The 22,948-nt window shown below is 37.6% G+C and overlaps 1 protein-coding gene across 1 annotated transcript in view; it reads right to left on the reverse strand.

Moving 5' to 3' along the window:
• Window positions 1–6,086: 6,086 nt before the first annotated feature.
• LOC140237249 (pleckstrin homology domain-containing family J member 1-like) overlaps window positions 6,087–22,948 on the reverse strand; it is a 35,607-nt gene continuing 18,745 nt past the window's right edge. The window contains exons 7-9 of the mRNA XM_072317193.1: window positions 10,727–10,779; window positions 10,176–10,325; window positions 6,087–6,777 (exon numbers count right to left, since the gene is read on the reverse strand). Coding sequence (XP_072173294.1) covers window positions 10,299–10,325; window positions 10,727–10,779 — 80 coding nt within the window. The 3' untranslated portion in view covers window positions 6,087–6,777; window positions 10,176–10,298. The remainder of the gene's footprint in view (window positions 6,778–10,175; window positions 10,326–10,726; window positions 10,780–22,948) is intronic.

Raw genomic sequence — 22,948 nt, forward strand, 5'->3', positions numbered from 1 at the left:
GGGTTTGTCGTATTTAACGTCGTATTTATACACTCGCTCGAAACAACGCAAGTACGAGCATGTCAGTCGTTGGCGAACTTCGCACCCATTACCACCGGTCCGAGAATACTGAGCTGGTGTAGGTGGTTACGTACACAACGAAGCCTGCAAGCGACAACATGTCCGTCTACTAAGTACCCCTGTAAAGTGGAAATTTTCGCGGTGTTGAAATTTTCGCGCATTTCGCGCAACCAGAAACTAGCACGAAAATAAAAGCACGCGAATATTTTTGCCTGCCGTGTTCTGGTAGTTGAGGTCTTGATTCCGCGGAATTGAAAACACGCGAAACTCTTCTTACCTGACTGAGCGCGGAAAAAAGTCGCGCGAAAATGTCCACTTTTACATGTGTACTACTGTAGTACCCGCTGGTTCAACGGCTGAACACAGCGCAATAGAACTACATGTATACCCGTGAACAATACTCGTAGGGCCTACATCTAATATTTAGTGTTTTATAGAAAATAAACCACATTTTACCAAAACATTTTGCTATCGATCGTTCAAATGCATGCAATCCTGCTGGTCTGTAAACCATTTTGTGAGCTTTACTTTTCTTGAAGACTTGCTGCAAATAGACAAAAAAGAAGACTTTTTAAGTGGATCTAAAAAAAAAGTACATATGTAGATATTCATTATACCATTAGGCCCTAATCATTTTTTTTTTCATTTTATTTATTTTCATTTATTTTCACATTAAAAACAACAATCAATATACAGTTGTAGTTGTAGTCCGTAGTATAAACATAATCATTGTGGACCTTTCAGGCTTGTTGGGAATAGCCCCGAAGTAAATACAAGACTTTCTCAACTTAAAATGTACGGGTACAAAATATATAGAACACAAATGGTATACAATCAAATCAGGCTGAAGAAGGAAAAGAGTAAAATACTGGTAGAATATACAAAACTATTTGTTGCTGTTAAATACGGAATATTAATGTGCGTAAGTTGTTTCTGAACTGCTGCAATGATTTGCAGTTTTTCAGTTAATTTGGTAAACAAAATAGGACGTGTACCTTGATAAAAAAAAAATGTTGACTTGGCTAATTCGGTTCGGTAGAGGGGAGGATAAAAATTTTGTTGGTTTCTTGCATTATAAGAATGAATACTGCTGTTGAGATGAAAACATTGTTGTAAGGGGGCTGGTGGATAATGCGCAAAATAAATACTGTTGCATAAAAATTCCTGTTTGGAAGCAGACTATAATATATTGAATTGGTAATATCTTCATTGTTTTTTTTTAATAATGCACAGGTTTGCGACGAGTAATGTGAGTGGGTTATAATACTAATAGCTTTCTTGTGCAACAAAATAAATGAATACGCATTTCACCTTCTTGTTAGTTGAATGGCCCCAGACGAGAGTATAACTCAAATGAGATGAAATAAAAGAATGAGATAACAATTTCAATTTCACAATCATCACCATAATATCACCACCGCCACGTCCACCATTAACACTCACAATCATGATATCATCGAGTCATCACCCCCAACAATGAAACATCGACTGTCCTGTATACAATCCCGCCTATAAATTCATCACATATCGGGCTGGCCATGCATTCCTTCACAAACAAATTACGAATGTAACGAGACATTTTTCCCCCACACAATATAGATCGAAGTGCATGTATGACAATGAGTCAGACGAAAGACTAAGAAAAAAAAATCTTAATGAATTGTTAAGTTGTTTCACTGCGCGAAAGTGAGATTTCCACTTAGACAGCAAAATCATACAGTCTGTCCTGAGAAGTTTTTGAATCATATTTGTTCTCTTTTACGAGAGTTTTTGTTGTTGTTTTTCATTCGAGGAAGGGGGGCTTATTGCAAAATTTGAAAACAAAAATAGGAACCACTGCCAATTTCATACATGGAGAATGCAGTGATATGCTACCTGAATTCAAAGGCACGAAATACGCGCGCGTCTTTATCCTCCATTGTGTCACGGGCTGCAGTCCCCCACTCCCACCCCCCCCCCCTTCTTTACACACACAAACACACACACGCGCGCGCGCACACACACACAGACAGACACACACACACACACACACACACACTGTCACACACACATTCTCGTAAGATGCCTCAGCCGGAGATATGGTTTGTTCAAAGTAACAGCGGGCTGCAATTCCATTACTTTTGTTGTTTAAAAAAGAAAAGAAAAAAAAGATTGACTATATTGAAATTGGAAACCATAGAAAAAGACACTTTAAGGCCCCAAAGGGATGGGATAGTTTTGGCTGAGGTGGGATTCAGATTATAACTTTTTGCGAGGTATATTATTGTTAGAAAGCACTTATGAATGAAGAGAATATCATTCTATAAGGAGTTCAAAGTTTGATGAGAATCGGTTTTGAAATGGCCACAGATTTCCCCAAAAGATGGGTCCCACCTTCTATTAGGATCTATTTATTTTTGGATATCTCAGGAATTACACAAGTAATTTCATCAATATCCTTGAAGTCCTTTTAGAATATTATTGTATGCTCATTAATATCTTTTTCATAAGTGATTACTATCTCGCCCCACTTCGACCAAACCTATACCATCCCCTTAAATTCAGCTTAGTATAAGTAAAAAAAAAAATCAGGCTGCATGTATAAGTGAACAGTTTGTTTGCAAAAACCGATAAGTCCATATTTGTCAAATGGAGATATTTGCGATTAAAGGTCAAGAAAAATACAGAGAATAATAAGAAAGTTTTTGCTTCTTTTGACCATAACTTCAAAAATATACCTTTATATGTAGTGACCAATATATCATTTAAAAGGTTTTATTTTGTACTTTATGACAGAGGCCGTACTTCAAAATCTTCGAAAATGGACTTATCGGTTTTTGCAAACAAACTCTTCAAGTGTATAGGTGCATACACAACAATCCAGAGTCGGGGATAGGGCCTACGTGTACAACTTTTCAAATTCCCCCGTTCAGTTTGAAAAGTGTGAAAAACTATCCAGATCCTGAATACTAGAGTATGCAGAACGGCCATGCGAGAGGGCGCTTTTTCATTCTGAACAAACGGGCGATTATATGCCCGATGTGGAATATATCCCTGGTTATAATATGGCGTGAAACACTACAATATCCCCGATTTAAGAACACACACACACACACACACACACACACACGCACACACACACACACACATACACTCACAAATTTGCACTTAAAAAAAAAGAAAACAAAACACACACACACAAAAAAAACGTTCCGTGCCCCTCTGCATACCAAAAATTGCATCATACCTTTCCCCAGTCTCCTAAAAACGGACCAGAATGACAACTTCCTAATTTTCATTCCAACCCATCAAGTCCTTGGAGAATTAGATGTTGGAACTATCATCTTGCTATCTCTATATTAAAAATTCTTAATTTTATTACATAAATAGTATATACATCAGATGGAACTTGGAAAACTAATGCATTGACTCTGTACAAAATCAGAACAACAACAAAAAACAACAACAACAACAAAAAACAACAACAATAACACACAACTGTCCATTAAACAAAATAAAAACGCAAATTTTTGCTTGCCAATTTATGGATGTCACAGATAGAACAATTAGTTTATAAGAAGATCCGAAAATTAAATAAGGCTTGTTATCCAAACATTCATTATTCCCAATGCTGTGTAATCCAAAAATGAAAAAAAAAAAAAATCGCTATTGTGAAGGTCCATTAATCTGAAAACATTATATTATAGGGTTTGTAACTATTCTACGGACTCTTTAGTAAGCACATATTCTAATTTTCAGATTGACAAACCTTGTTCCACTTACGAACTAATGAACCTTATTTCATTTTTGGATTACTGAACCATCATGATTACAAACCTCATTTCATTTTCAGATTAACAAACTTTCGGAACAGTGTCAAAAAGTTAATATTCGGATTAACCAACCCTATTGCATTTTTTGGATTAACGTACATCTAGGTAAAAGGAATTCGTGTGTTCTTGCACCAGGCAATAAAGCAGCTTTTTGACAATTCTTGCACCACAACCAAGAACAATTGTGAAGAAACAAGGATTTCAAATAAGAGATAAACTTCCACTCTACCTTATGACACTTGCAAAAAAAAAAAAAAAAATGGTAACAGCCCTTAACCCGTTTTTCTTTGTGGGAGCAACTGATCGGGAACCTGGTTTACCAGGTTCCCAAAATGAAGACAAGGGTGCCTGCTTCAGTGGCCTAAATTCATGTTTCTTTGTGTTAAAATGCTAAGAAAAGTGGGTTTGATAAAAAGATCAGAGTTTATTCTATCAGGATTTGTTCTCCTGCTGTTTAAAAAAAAAGGGGGGGGGGGGTTTACAGTGTTATGTACCTTTTCCTGATTTAGTTTTTTGCTTGTTCTGCTGTAAACTCGTACATAATGATCAAGACTGAGATCAGTTAGAAATGCGGATTAGCTGACCCCAGTCACCTCATTCAGGTACCTGGTTTTGTGTAGAACAAAAGATTCTGAGAGCTCATCACGCTCTATTCATACCTCGCACCCGATCGATATTTCCATTGTTCACGGGCACATGTAGTTGACCGTAGAAAGGGGGACACAATGAACCGCTTGACTGCCTTCACACAGCTGGATTACCAACCTGTGTGCCTCTCTGTCGACGGGCGAAAAGAATCTTGTTTGGGGGCATTAAAGGCACTCAGAGAATTGCGGAAGGAACGGGTTAAGATACAGCACAAAGCTAGGGAAATGATTATCAACAATCATTTTTTTTTTTCTTTCTTTTGTTGCTGTGCTCACAAAAATGTTTTCACCTGGAACTACAAATCAGACAATTTGATGCAAAGACACAAGTGCCTGTTTTTCACCTTATCTTAGCACGGATTTTTTTTTTTTTTTTTTTTCATGGAAAATCGCAGGTAGATCACAGAGTGACATTTGAGGCTAAGATATCATCACTTCACTTAATTTCCATGTGGTTGCACTTAATTAATTAGTTTCATGATGTTGGGAACTTTTTGAATATCATTTATAACCTTCCTTCATTTACATCATGCCCAATTTTATGTCAAATAATTTGCATACATAGGGGACTCACACAAGATCCAATATAGATTTCACAATAACATACAAATCTGCACCGAGATCAATTCATACTCACAAAATGTATATATACATATATACATATACATATATGTACATTTATACATATATTTTAATGGTCCATAGGGCAAATATACGTCTGAAAACAATTCACTCCAAAGGGGAAGTTTTTGATTCCCCTTATAAGGTTTTGAAAATGCTTTTCAATGCCTTATCAGTGATCTTAGGTCGAAGGACTACTCCACAGTAGGACACAGATGGCGTAGTGTGTGTAGATTGAGGACTGTACCATCAATACAATCTAGGGGAGATTGCCAGCAATGCAAAAAATAAAACATTAAAAAAAAGAAAATGGGTGTATGTATTAGATGTGCATAGAAAATGGATAATTGGGGGAATGTTGGTATATCTGCATTTTCTCAAAAAAAGTTGTACATGTATTTTCTCATAAACATCCAGAATTTAGTGGTATTAGATGCATTTTGGGCTCCTGTCAATTCAATGCTTCACTGAGCCCATATTAACACATAATTTTTCAAAAAAAAAGAGGCAATATTTGCATTTTTTATGAATATTATGCTTTTTATCAAAATTCCCCCAATCATCTACTTCGCATTTCCTCTTATGGCTGGAAATAGCATTGTACATACATCTGTATATATATATATATATAAATAATATATATATATATATATATATATATATATATATATATATATATATATATATATATATATACATACATATATAATATAGATTACATACTTCCTGAAGCTTTACAAGTTACTACATGTAATAAATATATGCTTGTTTCCCTACACACACACACACACACACACACACACACACATCATTCATGAATTAAGCTAGTGGCAACTTCATCAGAACTCATGCATTTTAATACACACTTGTACTCGTCACACACTCACCAGAACTCTTCATCAAGATGACACGTGTACACTTAGCAAAACATGAAGACATTCTGGAATTTGAATATGACTCACAGCATATACATTACTTTTCTTTTGTTTTTTGTTTTAATATTCTCAGGTATCTTAGTATTTACATGAACAATTACTCCACTTTCGTCATTTGCAGACCTTCTGAACAGTGTGATGTGGCAAACAAAGACGACTGTTTCTGTAACAACTTTTCAGTCCCATAAGTCATTGTAAGAAAATGCACACTTAATTTTGAAAAGTTTCTCAGTACATTGTAAGAATAAACATATTTGAGTCTCCAGTAACTTACCACAATAATTTATTACTGCTGAGTATCCATAAAGGAAAAAAAAAAGCCCTTCTCATCTGCTCTGAGGCAATGTTATCCATACGTGATTTCCCACAATCATTTAGGGTTATACTGGCGTACCGGTTGGTTCATCTCAAACTTTGGTAGGCGTGATATTTATCAAGTAAACTTATCCCGTTTCCTTTAAAATTATCAAATCTCTAGTGACTTTGTACAGGACAGATGAGGTTCCTGCACAGAAATGAACTGATTGCCACATGAAAAAAATCTGTTCAAACAAGTATTTTGGTTTTAAAATAAGACATCTCTTCTTCATAAGTTGTTGTTTTGTTGATCATAAGTATGGTTCATCAGTAGAGAGTTTCATTTCCGGAGGAGGCAATCCAGGTGTTACTGGCTTCTTGACAGGTGTTCCAACAGCTGTTTCCCTGAAAAAGAAAAAGAAACAAAAAATCAAATACAAAACAAAATGCATCATCGTGACTCTGCTGACTTTTACAGTATGCATAAATGAGATCAGTGAATATTGATGCAAATACTTTCAAGGATGCATGTAATAAGCTTGTGAAGAAGGTTTCCTAATACAGTGGACTCCCGTTATAACGAAGTCCTTGGGACCTCCAGTTTTCTTTCGTTATATTGAAATTTCGTTATAACCGAACAAATTAACAATAGAAATACATAGAGTGGATAATGTTGCGGCCTGAATTTTTACTACATTGTAACCGGAATTTCATTATAACCGTGTTCGTTATAACGGGAGTGCACTGTAAACAAGAAATAAGTCTTGTGTTCACAAATGGTGTCAATCTAAATGGCACATGCCTGGCCAGATGATGATAATAATAATGATAATAATAATAATAATAATAACTAGACTCGGAATTTGTCAAGACTGACAAATTAGGTGATCCGATCTTTTTGGAAATCAATATTTGAGTCCTGATCCCAAAAGGCATGACCATACAGTTTTCATCTGAGATTAGGGACATTGGTCGTGGTATGTTTGGATTCTCATTTAGAAAAGGGAGTCAGACCTGCCATCTTTGATAAGTTTGATTTCAACCAAGTTTTTTGACGTGATCTCGGCGTCGTATGAAATAACACATGAGATAACACGTCATAACGAAGATAAAGAAAGAAGTACATTATGACCTTTGACCCCGATCTGCACAGATAAGATAGCATCTGAGCAAAAAGTGGTTATTTTGTGAAATGATCCTTGTAACACGGTCTTTACGTGTGCAAAATATGGGGAAGATATAACATGTATTCACCAAGATACAGGATGAAACATTTATGACCTTTGACCCTAATTTACATACCCAAGATGGTGTCTGATCAAGTAGTTGTTATTTTATGAAATAATGTACGTGACATGAGCTAAACATGTGCAAAATATGGGGATGATAGGGGCTGTTTTTCTTGAGTTATTGCAAAGAAAGTTGCAGAGAGAAAGAAATATCTCAATACATCGAAGATAAGTTTGATTTCAACCAAGTTTTTTGACGTGATCTCGGCGTCGTATGAAAAACTGGAGAAACATTGACGATAGCCCAAAGTCTCAGCTACAACATATTAAAATCTGGGAGAAATTCACAGAAGAGTAAGTGAGCTAGTGCTCGATAAAGACCGTCATGTCAATTTTCATTTCCAGAAAAATTCCCTCCCATAGAGATAACACGTAAACTGGTTAAATTTGACATGGTTACATTATATCCATTTTAACGAGGTGAAGACATCATCCGATTAAAACTTTGATAAATAAAACTTAAAGAGTGTTAATTTGGCTACAACATACTAAAATCTGGAAGAAATTCACCAAAGGGTAAGTGAGCTTGTCGTCGATAAAGACAATCATGTCAATTTTCACATCTAGAAAAATTCCCTCCCATAGAGATAACAAGTCATAACGAAGATACAGGAAGAAGTACATATGACCTTTGACCCCACTTTGCACAGACAAGATGGCATCTGAGCAAAAAGTGGTTATTTTGTGAAATGATCCTTGTAACATGGTCTTTACGTGTGCAAAATATGGTAAAGATAAGACATGTATTCACCAAGATACAGGATAAAACATTTATGACCTTTGACCCTAATTTACATACCCAAGATGGTGTCCGATCAAGTAATTGTTATTTTGTGAAATAATGTACGTGACATGAACTAAACATGTGCAAAATATGGTGGTGATAGGGTATGTTTTTCTTGAGTTATTGCAAAGAAAGTTGAAAAAACAAAGACATATTTCAATACATCGAAGATAAGCTTTAATTTCAACCAAGTTTTTGGACGTGATGCCGACTCCGTATAAAAAAACGAAGGGCACATACCCGATAGCCCAAAGTCTCAGCTACAACATACTAAAATCTGGGAGAAATTCACCGAAGCGCAAGTGAGCTAGTGCTCGATAAAGATAGTCATGTCAGTTTTCATTTCCAGAAAAACTGCACTCCCATAGAGATAACACGTAAACTGGTCAAATTTGACAAGGTTACTTTCAATCCATTTTTACGAGGTGATGCCGACATCCAATCAAAATGTTGTTATCACATTAATGAAAGAGTATTTAATAAGCTACATCATACTGAAATCTGGGTGAAAATTGGCAAAGGATTAGTGCGATACGCTCGAGTGAACTTGAAAATTGATGACGTCATTTTGAAAATTTACTTTTTTAGTTTTATTAAGAAATTTGATATCTTTTATTCATTTTTTCAGCATCGCCAACCCATGAAATGACATGTACAACTCATCAGCTTTCAGAATATAAAAAGAAAATGGGGGGTCACCGTCCATTCTGACGAGTAATATCGGATTTAAAATTGGCAGTTTTTTGGCATTGTTGCACTGTATATCGCCATTGACGCGCGCGCGGAATTTCAACTTTGACGGGCCCGTATGACGTCACATTGAGTCGGATTGACTTGAAACTTGGTAGAAATATTCCTTGACATTTCAGGCATCCGATAAACGTAAAAAAACGGTAAATTTCTGTTGCATATGAGCTATGCATGCGTATATGTGCGCGCGCGTACGCGTCCGTCCGATTTTTTCAATTTTTCAAAAAATGCTCCAAATGGTCTGATACGTGTGCAAAAAAAATTTGAGCTCGATTTGAGCATACAAATATTTCAACGCGCGCGTACGCGCGCGTTTTAAGAGAAAATATGAATTTTGAGAATATGAGTAGAATGCGCATAACTTGAAATATATGTGACGTAAATTTCATTGAAAAAGTCCATTCCATTGAGGAGATATGATTGAGAATGTGTTTTCATATAATGACGTCATAGTGACGTCACGGTCGACTGATCACTATGATTTTATTTGACCCGTTGTCTTTGGGACATGATACATATATGGTATAAGTTTGAAATTGATAGGAAGAACACTTTTTGAGCTAATCGATACACAACTTTTGTCCAGAAATAAAGAAAGAAGAAGAAGAAGAAGAACCACCAACAAAGAATCCGTACAGATACAGAAGGTGATCCGAGAGGATACTCGGATCACCTAACAAAAACAACAACAATAATATGGTCTTATTTATCCAGGGTAGCCTCTTCAGTGTTGCCACTGCTCTACCAGAGGGTCCTGACATTATTACATTACCCTAGCATAGACAGGTACCCATTTAATACACCTTAGTCAAGAGGGACATGGTGGGTAAAAACATCTTGTCCAAGGAAGTATGCACTGGGCGGGAATCAAACTCAGGTCCTCCAATTGGGAGTGGGGAGTCTTATCCACTACGCCAAAGCGCCCTCACACATCGACGTTCTTGTGAGGATGAAACTAATCGCACACTCTTCACTCTTACCCCTCTTCTGCCTGAGGAGCTGGCAGCCTCTGAGTGGTGGAGAACACTTGCGTTGGAGGAAATGTCTCCCTCCGCCCATCCCTTGTGCAGTAGTAATTAGCTGCTAGTTTGTGGGATGGTCCATCAGGAAGGATAGGGTCTGGCTGGGTTCTGGAGAAACAGGGTACATAAAATAAGTATAACAGTTACATGCAGAAAATAAATCAATGGGAAGAAAAATGCCATGTCATAAAAGAAGCCTAACAAACATAGCCCATACATGTTGCAATTGTATTTTCAAATATGATCACAAGAATGAAGTGAATTATCAAAAGAACACTGGTTTGTCAAACAATCCTTTGGGCACACTGTTGATAATCAATTTTTCTGTTTCCTCATTACGAAAGTCTTTTTGAATAAGTTATGAAAGAATCCCACTGTAAAAAACAGTATCTTGTGGGAATAAATTCTATTACTTGCACTGCAATTTCTTCACCAAAATGTACAATAAACTACGTTAAATATAATTGAACTTGACTCATTGACAATGTAGTCATATTCCTGTAACTCACCGTGGAGACTGTCCATATGCATAGCGATTGTTTAGTTTTGCTTGTAAGTCTCTCTGTAGGCAAAGGGGAAATAGAATGCAAGGATAATATTCACGTAAGGCCAGACAAAACAGAGTTGCACTTGCAGTGAAATGAGATTTCACTGAAAGAAATAGAATTGGGCATTTCCACACACAGCATAAGGGCACATTTCAGGGATGTTGCTTTATTTTCTGTTTCCAATGTGCACTACCCCCAATACAATACAATACCGGTACAATTTTTTATTTTTTTTTTATTTTTTTTTTATTTTTTTAGAACAGTTGTTTGAGAATAACTTTGCCCCAAACAACAAAGTTGCTTCAAAGAGGCGATTAGAATTTTTGCCAAAATGAAAAATTTAGGGTGAATGTATGTATTCCAAACGCTGGACAGTATGTAACAAGGTAGGATAGGAAGGTCAAAATAATTATGTCCATTGAAAATTTGTTGTTTTTCAGCTGAATGGCCTAATATTGATTAGAAAAGAAAACTACACTAATCTATAGTAACACTCAAATTCTGTTGAACACTGTATTTTATATCATTTCTAGACTTAAAATAGCGGTGAATAATGCACTTGTCAATGTAATGACGCACCCCACTACCCCCGGACATGGGTGCGTCATGGTCATTTTTTGACTGACCACATGGGGTTTTTGACGGACACCACAGTCACTTTTTTGACGGACAAAATGCTGCAAGTGACGAACACCACAGTCACTTTTTTGACGGACAACACGTTGAAAGTGACGAACACCACAGTCACTTTTTTGACGGACATCCTCGGTACATTTGACGCACCCCCGAAAATACTGAAACGATTTTTGCATACGTTTTATTCAAGCAATTTCATTTTCTTTTGGTTCGTAAACATAATTTGTCAAAGTTTCGGCAAGTTTTCCTTACCCTGGCCCTGTGAGCACCGTACCGTCATTCACCATACATCACGCTGCTGCATGCTACGATACTAAGTATTCCGTACATTTGTAGTGTGTATTCTGTGCATGCAATCCACATGACAATCACAATCAGTGTGCAGATGCGCTGTGTGTGCGCGGCCATTGCTAGTCCGGTGGATGCATACTGCAGCGCAGTGTCGCGCGTCTCGTCGGGCTTATCCCGCGAGCAGAAAATGGCATGCGACAGGCAGTTTCTTCTGCTGCCGCTTCTTTTACTGTCAAAAATTTGCCTTTGTCACCACAGAACATTATTTAGAAAATGTGAGGAGAAAGGGTGGCTTTTAAATTATTTGTTTGCCAGATTCTGGCAAGCATTTTCCCCTCTTATTCCAAAACGCTTCCCGACTTTCACTTGCCGCGGGAAAACGCTCACTGTAATTTCACTCGCGGTACGTGTATACGGTACTGGTAGCGTGCAAAAATGCGTGCAGTTTTCCATAGCAAGTGACGCACCCCTCGGTTCAGAATAATGCGTGTTATTTTCCATAGCCAAGTGACGTACCATGACGCACCCCTCGGTCAAAAATTTGACCGACAATGATGGGATTTTGACGCACCCCTCGGTCAAAAATTTGACGGACAAAGCTGGTAAAATGACGAACACCTGGGTCACAAATTTGACGGACCAAACGAGGAAATGACGCACCCATGTCCGGGGGTAGTGGGGTGAGTCATTACATTGACAAGTGCATAACCCTGGACAGACAAAGATACGATTATGAGTATATGATCATGCCACTGTATTGACACCATACATGTACCTCACAATCAAGTAAAGAAAAGCTCTACAAGACACTGACTAGTCCGGCCTCTTGTATGCAACGTCAGCCTGGGCTGGGTCGGGACCCTTTCACCTCCAAAAACATCAAAGAGCTTGAACGAGTCCAAAATGCTGCAGCCAGGTTCACCACATCAACTTATGCTTATGGCAAGGACACAAGTGTCTCAGCGCGCAGCGCTTAAGGACTCCCTTGAATGGTCGCCACTTCAAGAGAGACGACGGGCAAATAGATTAACCTGTTTCTACAAATACCATGTCCATGGGACCCTCGCGTATTGACCATCACAAATACATAAAAACCCAAAGACCCACACAATAAAAAGAGGACACGACAGGCAATTCCAGTTGAATCATACAAGAACTGATGTTTACGCAAATTCATTTTTTCCCAAGAACTGTAAGGGAATGGAACGACCTCCCTTCTATTACTGTAGTCTCTGCAAACACAATACAATTGATGCTTTTATGCGCAAACTATCCAACCAACTAACCACACAAATTCAGCTAACCGAAAGTAACGACCACGCACTGTATAAAGCCACACCTCCACTCCAGTTAAAATTCCCTAGTGGAATGTTCCGGAGGCTACCTATCCAAGATCCAAGATCCAAGATCCAATTGATCTTCGCTTCGGACGTCCGACAGTCGGACAAACTCCTGATGAGCCCCGTATACGCGTCGCGTAGAGTCTATTACAGCGCGGCGTAGGCTACGGTAAGGGTAGTAAATAAGACTGACCGCATTACATAAATATGAACATATGGGACTGAGGCTCTCCCAATTGCAAGCATCAAGTAATCGTACATTTATAAATTATCTGCCAATTCAATTTACAAATCAAACGTGATAAGTCTTATATGTACCTTTATCCATAAGAAAAAAAAAGCTATCATAGGAGTGTTACAGAAACGGAAAGCATCTTACCCCAGCGAAAAAGTTCCGCACTCTTTGAATAATTTTTGACGCTGTCGCCATTTTTTTTTTTTTCCGGCAACTTTACATCCTCGTTCACAAAGCTTATTTGTTAAAGCATTATTCGACTTAGTATGATGCCAAATATATACTAAAATTAAGAATTTTCAGGCACTTTAATTTCTTTATGCGGCAAATTGTTATTCAAATTCAATTTTAAGGAATCAATTACTGGATTATTTCCAGTTAGGCACAATTAATATTACTCTTTCTTGATCGGCGACGGCCTCTTTTTCGTTCTTTTCAGCGGACACGAGCTGCCAGAACTACACGATGGACAAGCCAGTCAAACTTGCAAAGGTCCTTTTATCCCTTCTTTTCCATACTGATGCAAAAATGAGTAACAATTTCGTAGCTTTAGATGTCACCATGTTCTCATGTTTTGATATTAATCAAGTCTCGAAAGGCTGGTTCTCAGAAAAGGGTGTAAATTGTGAGTAGGGTTTGGGAAGAGAGTGCGAGTGCGACGTACGTTTACGTGTGTAATGACAATGTACGCATTAGCCCAAGGCATGCATGGCATGAGAACGGTTTGCATGCATGCGTTTGGCATGAGACACTGCGAGGGAGCGGAGCGACCTCCTGGCTAGCGCCTGGCGGCCTGCTGTGCGGCCATACGTACGTATACGTACTACGTACACAGTCAGTGTATGTAAAACGATGTAAAGCACACGTCATAGCCATACATGTACTGTAATTTGCCAAAAGTACAAGCTACGCTCACGTGGTATAGGTAGAAACCAATCGTAATCCAATAGCTTATCTTTGAGCGCGAACGGAAAACGATTATTATTGGTTAAGCTTTATACCCGCGCGGGAAAATCTCGAAATTTTGGGCTTGGGCATATCGATTTTCGGAATATCAGAAAATTTAGAGATATATTTATTTTTGTAATAATGTACATTCCATTTTGGGGGTTTAGCGTGAGATTTCGTTTATCAGAGTGAGACAGTCAAAATTGGTTGAATTGCGTGAGTCTCACGCTCAATGCGTGAGAGTTGACAGCCCTGTAACTTATTACAGTAACTCCGCCAAGGAGGTTATGTTTGTCGGTGTACTATTATCAACTTATGTAGGCCTACAATGTACAAGTAAATTTACTTACAAGTGTAGCTCAGAATTCCCAACAAAAAGTTGTGAATGTATTTCGTGGACATCAAACCCCACATGCACATGTCTAACGTTAAAGTTACAGATAAACCCATGTTCAGGTCTATGGCATATAGGCCTAGATCTAGAATAAGCCCTACTCATCTTTATGCACCCATTCACCTTGTGTAAACAGACATCAAAAAAATATAAAGTGTTTATAGAGTTTCTATATAATTTCCTGATTATTAGAATAGAAAATTGTAAGTAACGTAGGCACCTAGTTCTAAATCTAAATGTGTCTAACCAAAATGGGTAAATTAACATGCTGAGCTGATAAGCTTCATGAGAAAAAAAAACAAACAATAATACAGAGATACCTTGTACGTAGGCCCCTTATCGAACAATTTTTAACATTTAACACTGTAGATTAGTATTTAATTTGTACATTTAAACAAAATTTTAAAGGCATTCAGTTTTTCAATTCTGTAACCAACTTCAATTATACTTTTGTTCTTGGCTTTATTATGCAATTCTATCTAACTTTGTGTAAATAGATGTGTGTTATGCATTTCATGAATATAGGTCTACATAAGAAAATATAAATAAATCCATATGCCAATATTATATCTTTCTTAGTATTTTCCCCAGTGACAAAGTTCAGTGAGTACCTACACTGTACATACACATTCACACACAATTGCCTAATATTATACTAAAACCCTCTCAACCAATTAACTACACATATCTCACATATGCATTCAATTTTCTGAATACACACACAAAAACACTCACATTAATATGCACTTTTCACAGCATTTATACCACATAGGACCACACTCGTCTACACAAAAGCAATCTCTCAAATCATGGTTAACACATAAACTATCAAATATAGAAACAATTTCATCCAATAGGCATTAATTTTCTAAACCAATACTGCCAACACTGACAAAATTAAATGACTGACATAACAAATTCATCCATTATTAAAGATCTATAAAACTTCAGTAATAACCATACTGGTAATTAAAATCACCATAAGACGTGATTTGTTAAATATACTTTTTGAATTTCAGACAGTGTCCTATCGAGAAAATGATCTGATTCTTATAGTACTGTTGTACTGTAGATGAAATGAATACAATAAAAACATGTTGCTTCCTTTTGTCAGTTTACAGAACGATGTTAAATCCACATATACAGGCTGTTTTATATATATATATATATATATATATATATATACATCAAATATTGACATGGATTTTGATTGGAACATATGTGACCCGCTACAACAAAAGGATCCGAAAGTCGGGGAGGACAGTTTTCTGAAAATGGCATGACATTATTCCCTTACTCTTCTACTTTTAATTTCATATATAGCACAACCCATAAAAGTACTCGGTTGCGGAGATATTGATGATTTTTTCAGCGCATGTCAAGTGGTTGAGGAAATCAGTTTTGAGAAAAATGCCTTCAAAGTTTTCCTTCCGACGCTATCATGATCATGGGGAGGCAAGAGAGTTTTCACAGCTTGACAATAGAAGGCATGCTCCTAGCGACCTCCACGATGTTCATTCGAGCTTAGCGCCAGCGGTCTACGCACGACCAATCAGTAATCAGGATGCCACGCACTGACCAATAAGATCACTCCCTTTTTGCTAGGGGCGGAGTCAAGCTGCAGCGCTAAATCCAAATCTTCGGACACGTTTCTGTTACATTGAAAGTCGAAAAATCATGTCCCAGAAAAACGATGATTTCTTGCCTTTCCTTTAATCATTTAGATTTGAAATTTCGGCAGATGATAGACAAAACATTAGACTACAACATTATGCCGAAAGCAGAAATCCGATTGTTTTGACAAATTTTGATGATGTGACTTCAAACTCGATTTTCTCAGCAAAGCCGTCAGCGACTTAAGGATCCTTTTGTTGTAGCGGGTCACATATATACCAACAATCTGGCATAACATGATTTAGGTAAACATAATGACAATGAAACTAACACATCAATGCAAAAAAAAGTAATAATAATAATAAAAAGATCACTTGATTAACCCTAAAAAGACTGGGGGGGGGGCCTAAAAGGCCCCCCCCCTCGACATTTCGCGCGATTACTCTGCAACACGCAATGCTCTTGCCGCGATGTTCTATGACTTTTTTTTTTCGAGTTTCCCGCACATTTTGACACCAAATTTGTGATGCCCGGGGGTACGGTTCTGAAGTTACATAACTTTTTGTACATGCACGTGAGGCCGGAAATGGCTCAAAAATGTGATATTGTGTACAAAGTCAATGCAAATTGAGTTTTTTCACATGGTTCATATAAATATGCTTATTTTTACTCTCAATGGCTAAAATTAATTTGTTTTAGGAATATTATGCTTCAAAAAGTGTCTGCCACAAATTTTGTTTAAAAAAATAACAAAAACAAAAGGTCGAAATAACAAAAACAAAAGGTCGAAAAAACAAAGAAATACATAAGAAATTCATAAAACAATAAAATAAATAAGAAATTAATTTTGATACCGAATTTTTTTTCAAGTACATTTGCTAAGAATGCCACAAAGAATAATTAGACCAAAAATGAGCACTTTTGGAGCTTTATTTACTGATTTAGATCAAAGAGTCTGATTTCTTGCATAAATTAGCATAATTAATCAAAATAAAATAAAAGAAGACTATTTTGTAAAATTTAAATATACGATCTTGTAGATTACATCGCACACTACCATTGTGCAAATTTCCGTGGCGATCGCGCGATCCACGGCCGAGATCTTAAGGGGGGGGGGGGCCCTTTAGGCCCCCCCCCCCCCCCCCAGTCTTTCGAGCTATCAAAATAGCCCAGTCTTTTTAGGGTTAAACCATGCATATTTTGCAGTCTGGTGAGGTATGTAAAAGAGTTATTTCTGTAGTAATCAGTTTTGTATTTTGAGTTTGAGACACAATCCTTGTTTCTTAGACTTCTAACCTTATTGGGTAGTTTCCATGTTTTCTAAACCTGTACATTTCTTTGACATTCTTCATATTCACTTGTTGCAATCACGCATCCAGGATAATGAATTGAGTTCTCCTTTTTTTATTTGTGGTAGGTCACCAAAGTCTTGGGCCGAACCGGGTCCCAGGGACAGTGCACACAGGTTCGTGTGGAATTCTTGGACGACTCAAACAGGTCAATCATCCGCAATGTAAAGGGACCAGTCCGCGAGGGAGATATTCTCACACTGCTGGAGTCCGAGAGAGAGGCAAGAAGATTAAGATAGAGAAACTTCTGGAACCAGAGGCTACACCTATGTGAGTTTTTGCTTCAGTTTTCATTTCTCTTGTTTTATTTCCTTCATGAAATTAAAAACATTTGGGTGAAGTAAGAATCATCTGAAATTTAGAATTGTACAGGAAGAAAAGAGTTGTCTGTTTAAAAATGTGGTGATATTGTGTTGAGGTAGAGCATGATTAAAAAATGTTATGCAATAACACAGTTAAATTTCTCCCTACAGGGAGGATACATTTACAAAGGTAGATTATGGTCTACATCTGTTTGTAATCCATTATGAATCAATATGATGAAAAGTGCAAAGTATAAGAGTTTTGTTTTGTATCAAACTGTATGTATTGTTTTGTTTGTAGGTTTTGGGTTTCTTGGAGCCTTATCAGTCTTTAGGAATTCCGTTGTGTGGTGGTATTTTACTTGCTTATGTATGTGTACAATAAATGCATATCTTATCATGTTATTGTAACACAAGGGAGCCCAAACTGAATAGGGAAAATATATAGGCAAACAATTTCCATATTTTACAGCACTTTGATTTGTGTGTTCTCCCTTCATGGTATATCCACACAGCATCTGGAGTACAGCTGCATCACACATCTGTCTCATCTGGACATGTTCCCTTCCTTCGAGTACCTCTGAACATCAATGCTCTCTAAACAAGAGGATATGTCGAGGGACTTTCCGTCACTCACCAATCTATTGTCAAAGCACAACACACAACAAACTTAGTCATGGATTGAAATAAAGCTTCTCAGCCCTGGGATCAGTAAATATGCTGTTCTTCAGTTCTCCTCATTCATTGCATATGATTGTGTAAGACTGTGTAATAATGCTTGTCAGCGGGAGTTGTTGATTGTGAGTATTCCTATATGTTCGTGTGTATGCTCATGAGAAAGAAAGATTTTTCAAACATACTTATGGTAACATGAGCAATTGTCCCAGGGATGACAAGACCTTGTCTCTCCAAATCATGAATTTTCAGGAGAGAGAGAGAGAGAGTGAGAGGAAAAAACAACAGCTTATTTTTGCACTTTTTGTGCAAAATGATATCAGTGTTGATGTCAAATAATGTAGAAATGATTTGCATTACATTAATTTATTCTTGTATTCAAATCTATATATTTTGTTCACGAAAGTTGCCCTTAAACAACCACAAAGCCTGCCGTAGGCTTTCCCTATCTAGCAACAACTAAGTGAATTTCTGCCCAAGGGACTAAATGGGATGGGATAGGTGAATGACATGCTTCATTAACAATGTAGGCTATGTGAAAAGAAACATCCATGAATTGTAATACATGTACACTACAGTGGACTCCTGTTATAACGAAGTCCTTAGGACTGGCGGTTTTCTTTCGATATATCGAACAAAGGATAAGACTACCACGGGTACATAGAGTGGATAATCTTGCGGCCTGAATTGTTACTTCGTTGTAACCGGAATTTAGTTATAACCGCGTTCGTTATAACGGTAGTGCACTGTATAGAAATGGTCCACTCCTGAGAAAAAGACAACGGCCACAATTCAGAAAAACAAACGCAGCGTACCGGTAACTACAAAATCAGTTCACATATGGTGTAAAGTTTTGCTGCAGATTATACAAGTGTATACACTTACACAGATGTACAGTATGAAGTTATGGTGGTGTAGTGTATCAAAGGTTGCATGGTCAAGCGTCTGCTGGTGTGTGGTGCTGTATTGGATGTGATGGACCTGTGTTGTATATTGGGCAAGCTCAGTTTAATTCAAGAGGCAGTTTTTCTTTCTTCTTTCCCCACAGACAAGGTTCTACAGTACACTTCTTATAAACTTGCCCACAAAATGATCAAGGGTAACAATGTGTGTGTGTGTGTGTGTATGTGTGTGTGTGTCTTTTTCCAATTACACTCAGTTTCTGAGGTCTTTGGTTTCCTTCCCAACTTAACTGCAACAGTAGTTTACTAAGAAGACAACCTTTCCCATAGCTTTCCCAATGACTTGTCACTGAAATATTTTATGAGCAACATACAGTACAGTGGACTCCCATTATAACGAAAGCCTCGGGACCAGCAATTTTCTTTCGCTATATTGAAATTTTGTTATAACCTAACAAATAAACAAAGAACAAAGAGAGGATAATTTTGCAGCCTGAATTTTTACTTCATTGTAACCGGAATTTCGTTATAACCGTATTCGATACAACGGGAGTGCACTGTAATAATGTTGAGGATCGTACTAGAGCAGTAATTCTGCAGCTTGACTACTTCCTGAAACATCACACACAAGACAGGCTTGCTTTGTATGAAATAATTTTATTTTGATATATATTTGCTTCTGTTGTATAATCTTCACAATACAGTGTAGGCACATTTTTGCTCACCCAGTACTTCAACTTCAACATAAACTTTCAGCACATGCATTTTTTTCCCGAAAGACGAGTGAAAAAAAGTTTGCAGTACTAAAAGAAACAAGGCTTATAGCCATTTCCATGCAAACATATCAATAACTGCTTGCTCCTTTTTTTCAATTTTTTTTAAAGTGGCTGGCTATATGAACAAAAAGTTCAATAGGAGATTTAGGCTTCTACCAACCTTTAGTGACTTGCTGGTACAATTCATACTGGTATACTGGACCAAAGTGCAGATACAGGTACATACAATGTATTTGTGTTCCACTATTAGAACAGCACTTGTTCATATGCTGCAGCCAAAGTCAACAAAGCCAGCAGCTGGGCTACTGGAAAATGTCGGTTTCACAGCATGAACATAAAAAAACACAATTGCGACACAATAGCATTAAATTATCCATCTCTGCAACAGTTGTTGATGTTTAGCGATGGCATCATCTTACAACGGTGCCGTCTAATGGGGGTGAAGTATACACACGTTCTACACATAACTACATCAGGCTGTAATGACACTAACACTGGAACAAGGGGTTTTACAGAAAATATCTACTCAAGTGAACCCTCGTCGGCTTCAATTGTAATGGAAGATGATACCTGCTGGTAACAACACCAACATTAATTGGAGATGTTTGTGCAATTGTATATTGCCAATGTGAACATAAAACTGATATGGTGTAGGAATCAGGGTTAGTAAAGATGTATAAAGAGATGGTGCCCAACGACAATGCAAGTTGGCAAAATACTGGAAGACGACCTAGTGACAAGCAGTCTACCTTGCATAAAAGATACAGGTACAACATGGTACTTGCTTAAGGGTACATTCTCTTCTTTGGCACATTTACAAAGTTTTCACACACCCTTCATCCCCTAGTGTAGGAGTAGGCATTTGAGATTTGCACATTCACCACGGTTCAAAGTGACAGTGATTTCACAAGCATCCAGTAGGCTGATGCTGGGAACATTGGAGAAGCTACAGGGAAGCAAGGAAAGGTTTTGCCACATACAATGACTTCTGACAGTTTTTATATATTCTATTCCATAGGGAATACACGAATGTGCACCCTATACCAGGGCCCCGTTGCTAGAAACTTTGCGTTTAAACGCAACTTGCAACTGATTGTCACTGGCCAATCAAAATCATTGTTGCATGCATGTCTTCTTAATAGGGCAGACCCTGAGCCAATTAGAATGGTTGTTTCAAAATTAGCAATTATTTGCAATTGATTGAAACTTTCTTGCAACGGGGCCCAGATGTGCATTCTAATCACCAAAGTAATGAAGATTCCAACTGTCTACTGAGATTTAGATAAAATCATTTCAACTTGACCCAAGTTGAATACTGACACAGATGAATGACCAAACGGAGTTTTGCTCACACACAAAAATTACATTGTATTTTCCCTGTGGCTAAATACTTTGGCCAAATTTGTATTTTTTTTTTTAAAGGTTCTTGTTCTCAGATACTGTAAAACTTGATATATTCGCGGCACGAAATTTTTGCAAATTGGAGCCAACAGCCTTTTTTGAAATTTTTGCGAATTGCCACTGGCGTTCAATGCATATAGTGTAGACAAGAAATTTCGCATGCATTGTAATTTCACGAATCTTGGCGCTTGCGAAATTCGCGAAATTAAAATGTACGCGAACATTCCTCGTTTTACAGTAGACTTTTGCATATCCTACTATGTAGTGCCTTTCAGCTGTGCTCCATCAATTTCATTTTCATTTACATAGCATTCATCCAAGTCTTGACCTCTTTTGAGGCATATGGAATGTTCAATGTTGAAGCCCGGACTAACCCCTTCAGAGCCAGGTGTGAAACAGTTGTGTTCAATCACAGTGGCATCCCAAAGATGGTATGCTGGGGGGGGGGGGGGGAGGGGGGAGGGGGGTTAAAGGGGGGGAGGTGGGGTGGAAGGTCTGACACCAGAGGGCTCACTGCAGAATAAACCAACAGCTCGCATGGAAGACATAACGGCCTAAATTCACAAAGGTGGTACGATTGAAACCATGGTTTAAACCATGAACAATTTGTATGGAGCGCCAAGTGACGCATGGCCTTGTTTGTTACGGAATCAGTCATTTCGTCCAATGAAATGTTGTCCATTCGTTACGAAATGATTGATTTCACAACGAAATAGGCCATGCCACACTTGGCGCTCTATACAAATTGTTGATGGTTTCATGGTTTCAATTGTACCACCTTCGTGAATTCGGGCTAATAAGTACGTGTACAGTGGTTTTGCAGCACCAATGCAGCATCCATGAAATACAAAGTATATTCCACATTTACATTCTTTCTCCACCACCTTATGACCTGGGGACACAAATGCGATATTGATGTCGAATATCTCCTTGAAATATAGGGTGAGCATGCAACAGATTGAAGTATTTTAACAAACAAAATGGCTACTAAAACTGCTATCCTGATGGTGTGCTTATACGCATCCCTAAGCAAAAAATCCAGGATAATGGATAGTATAAACACAAGTAATGATGCTTATAATACTCAAACTATATGGTATTATGGCAGCTCCCATTCTCAAGGTTTCTTTTGTTTCTTTACCACAAAGAAACTCCATTTTCTAAATGAAATAAAGAAAGTAAAGGATAAAGGTGAAAAATACATTCAAACTTTTCTTAAAGGCAGTGAAATAAACATGTAGGTTGAGGGTGATGGAAATTAATAGCACTATACAGAGTAAAATAGAAAAAAGAAAAATAAGCACAAATGGGTAGACCCTA

This window comes from Diadema setosum, chromosome 13, assembly GCF_964275005.1.
Source record: "Diadema setosum chromosome 13, eeDiaSeto1, whole genome shotgun sequence".
Taxonomy (NCBI): Eukaryota; Metazoa; Echinodermata; class Echinoidea; order Diadematoida; family Diadematidae; genus Diadema; species Diadema setosum.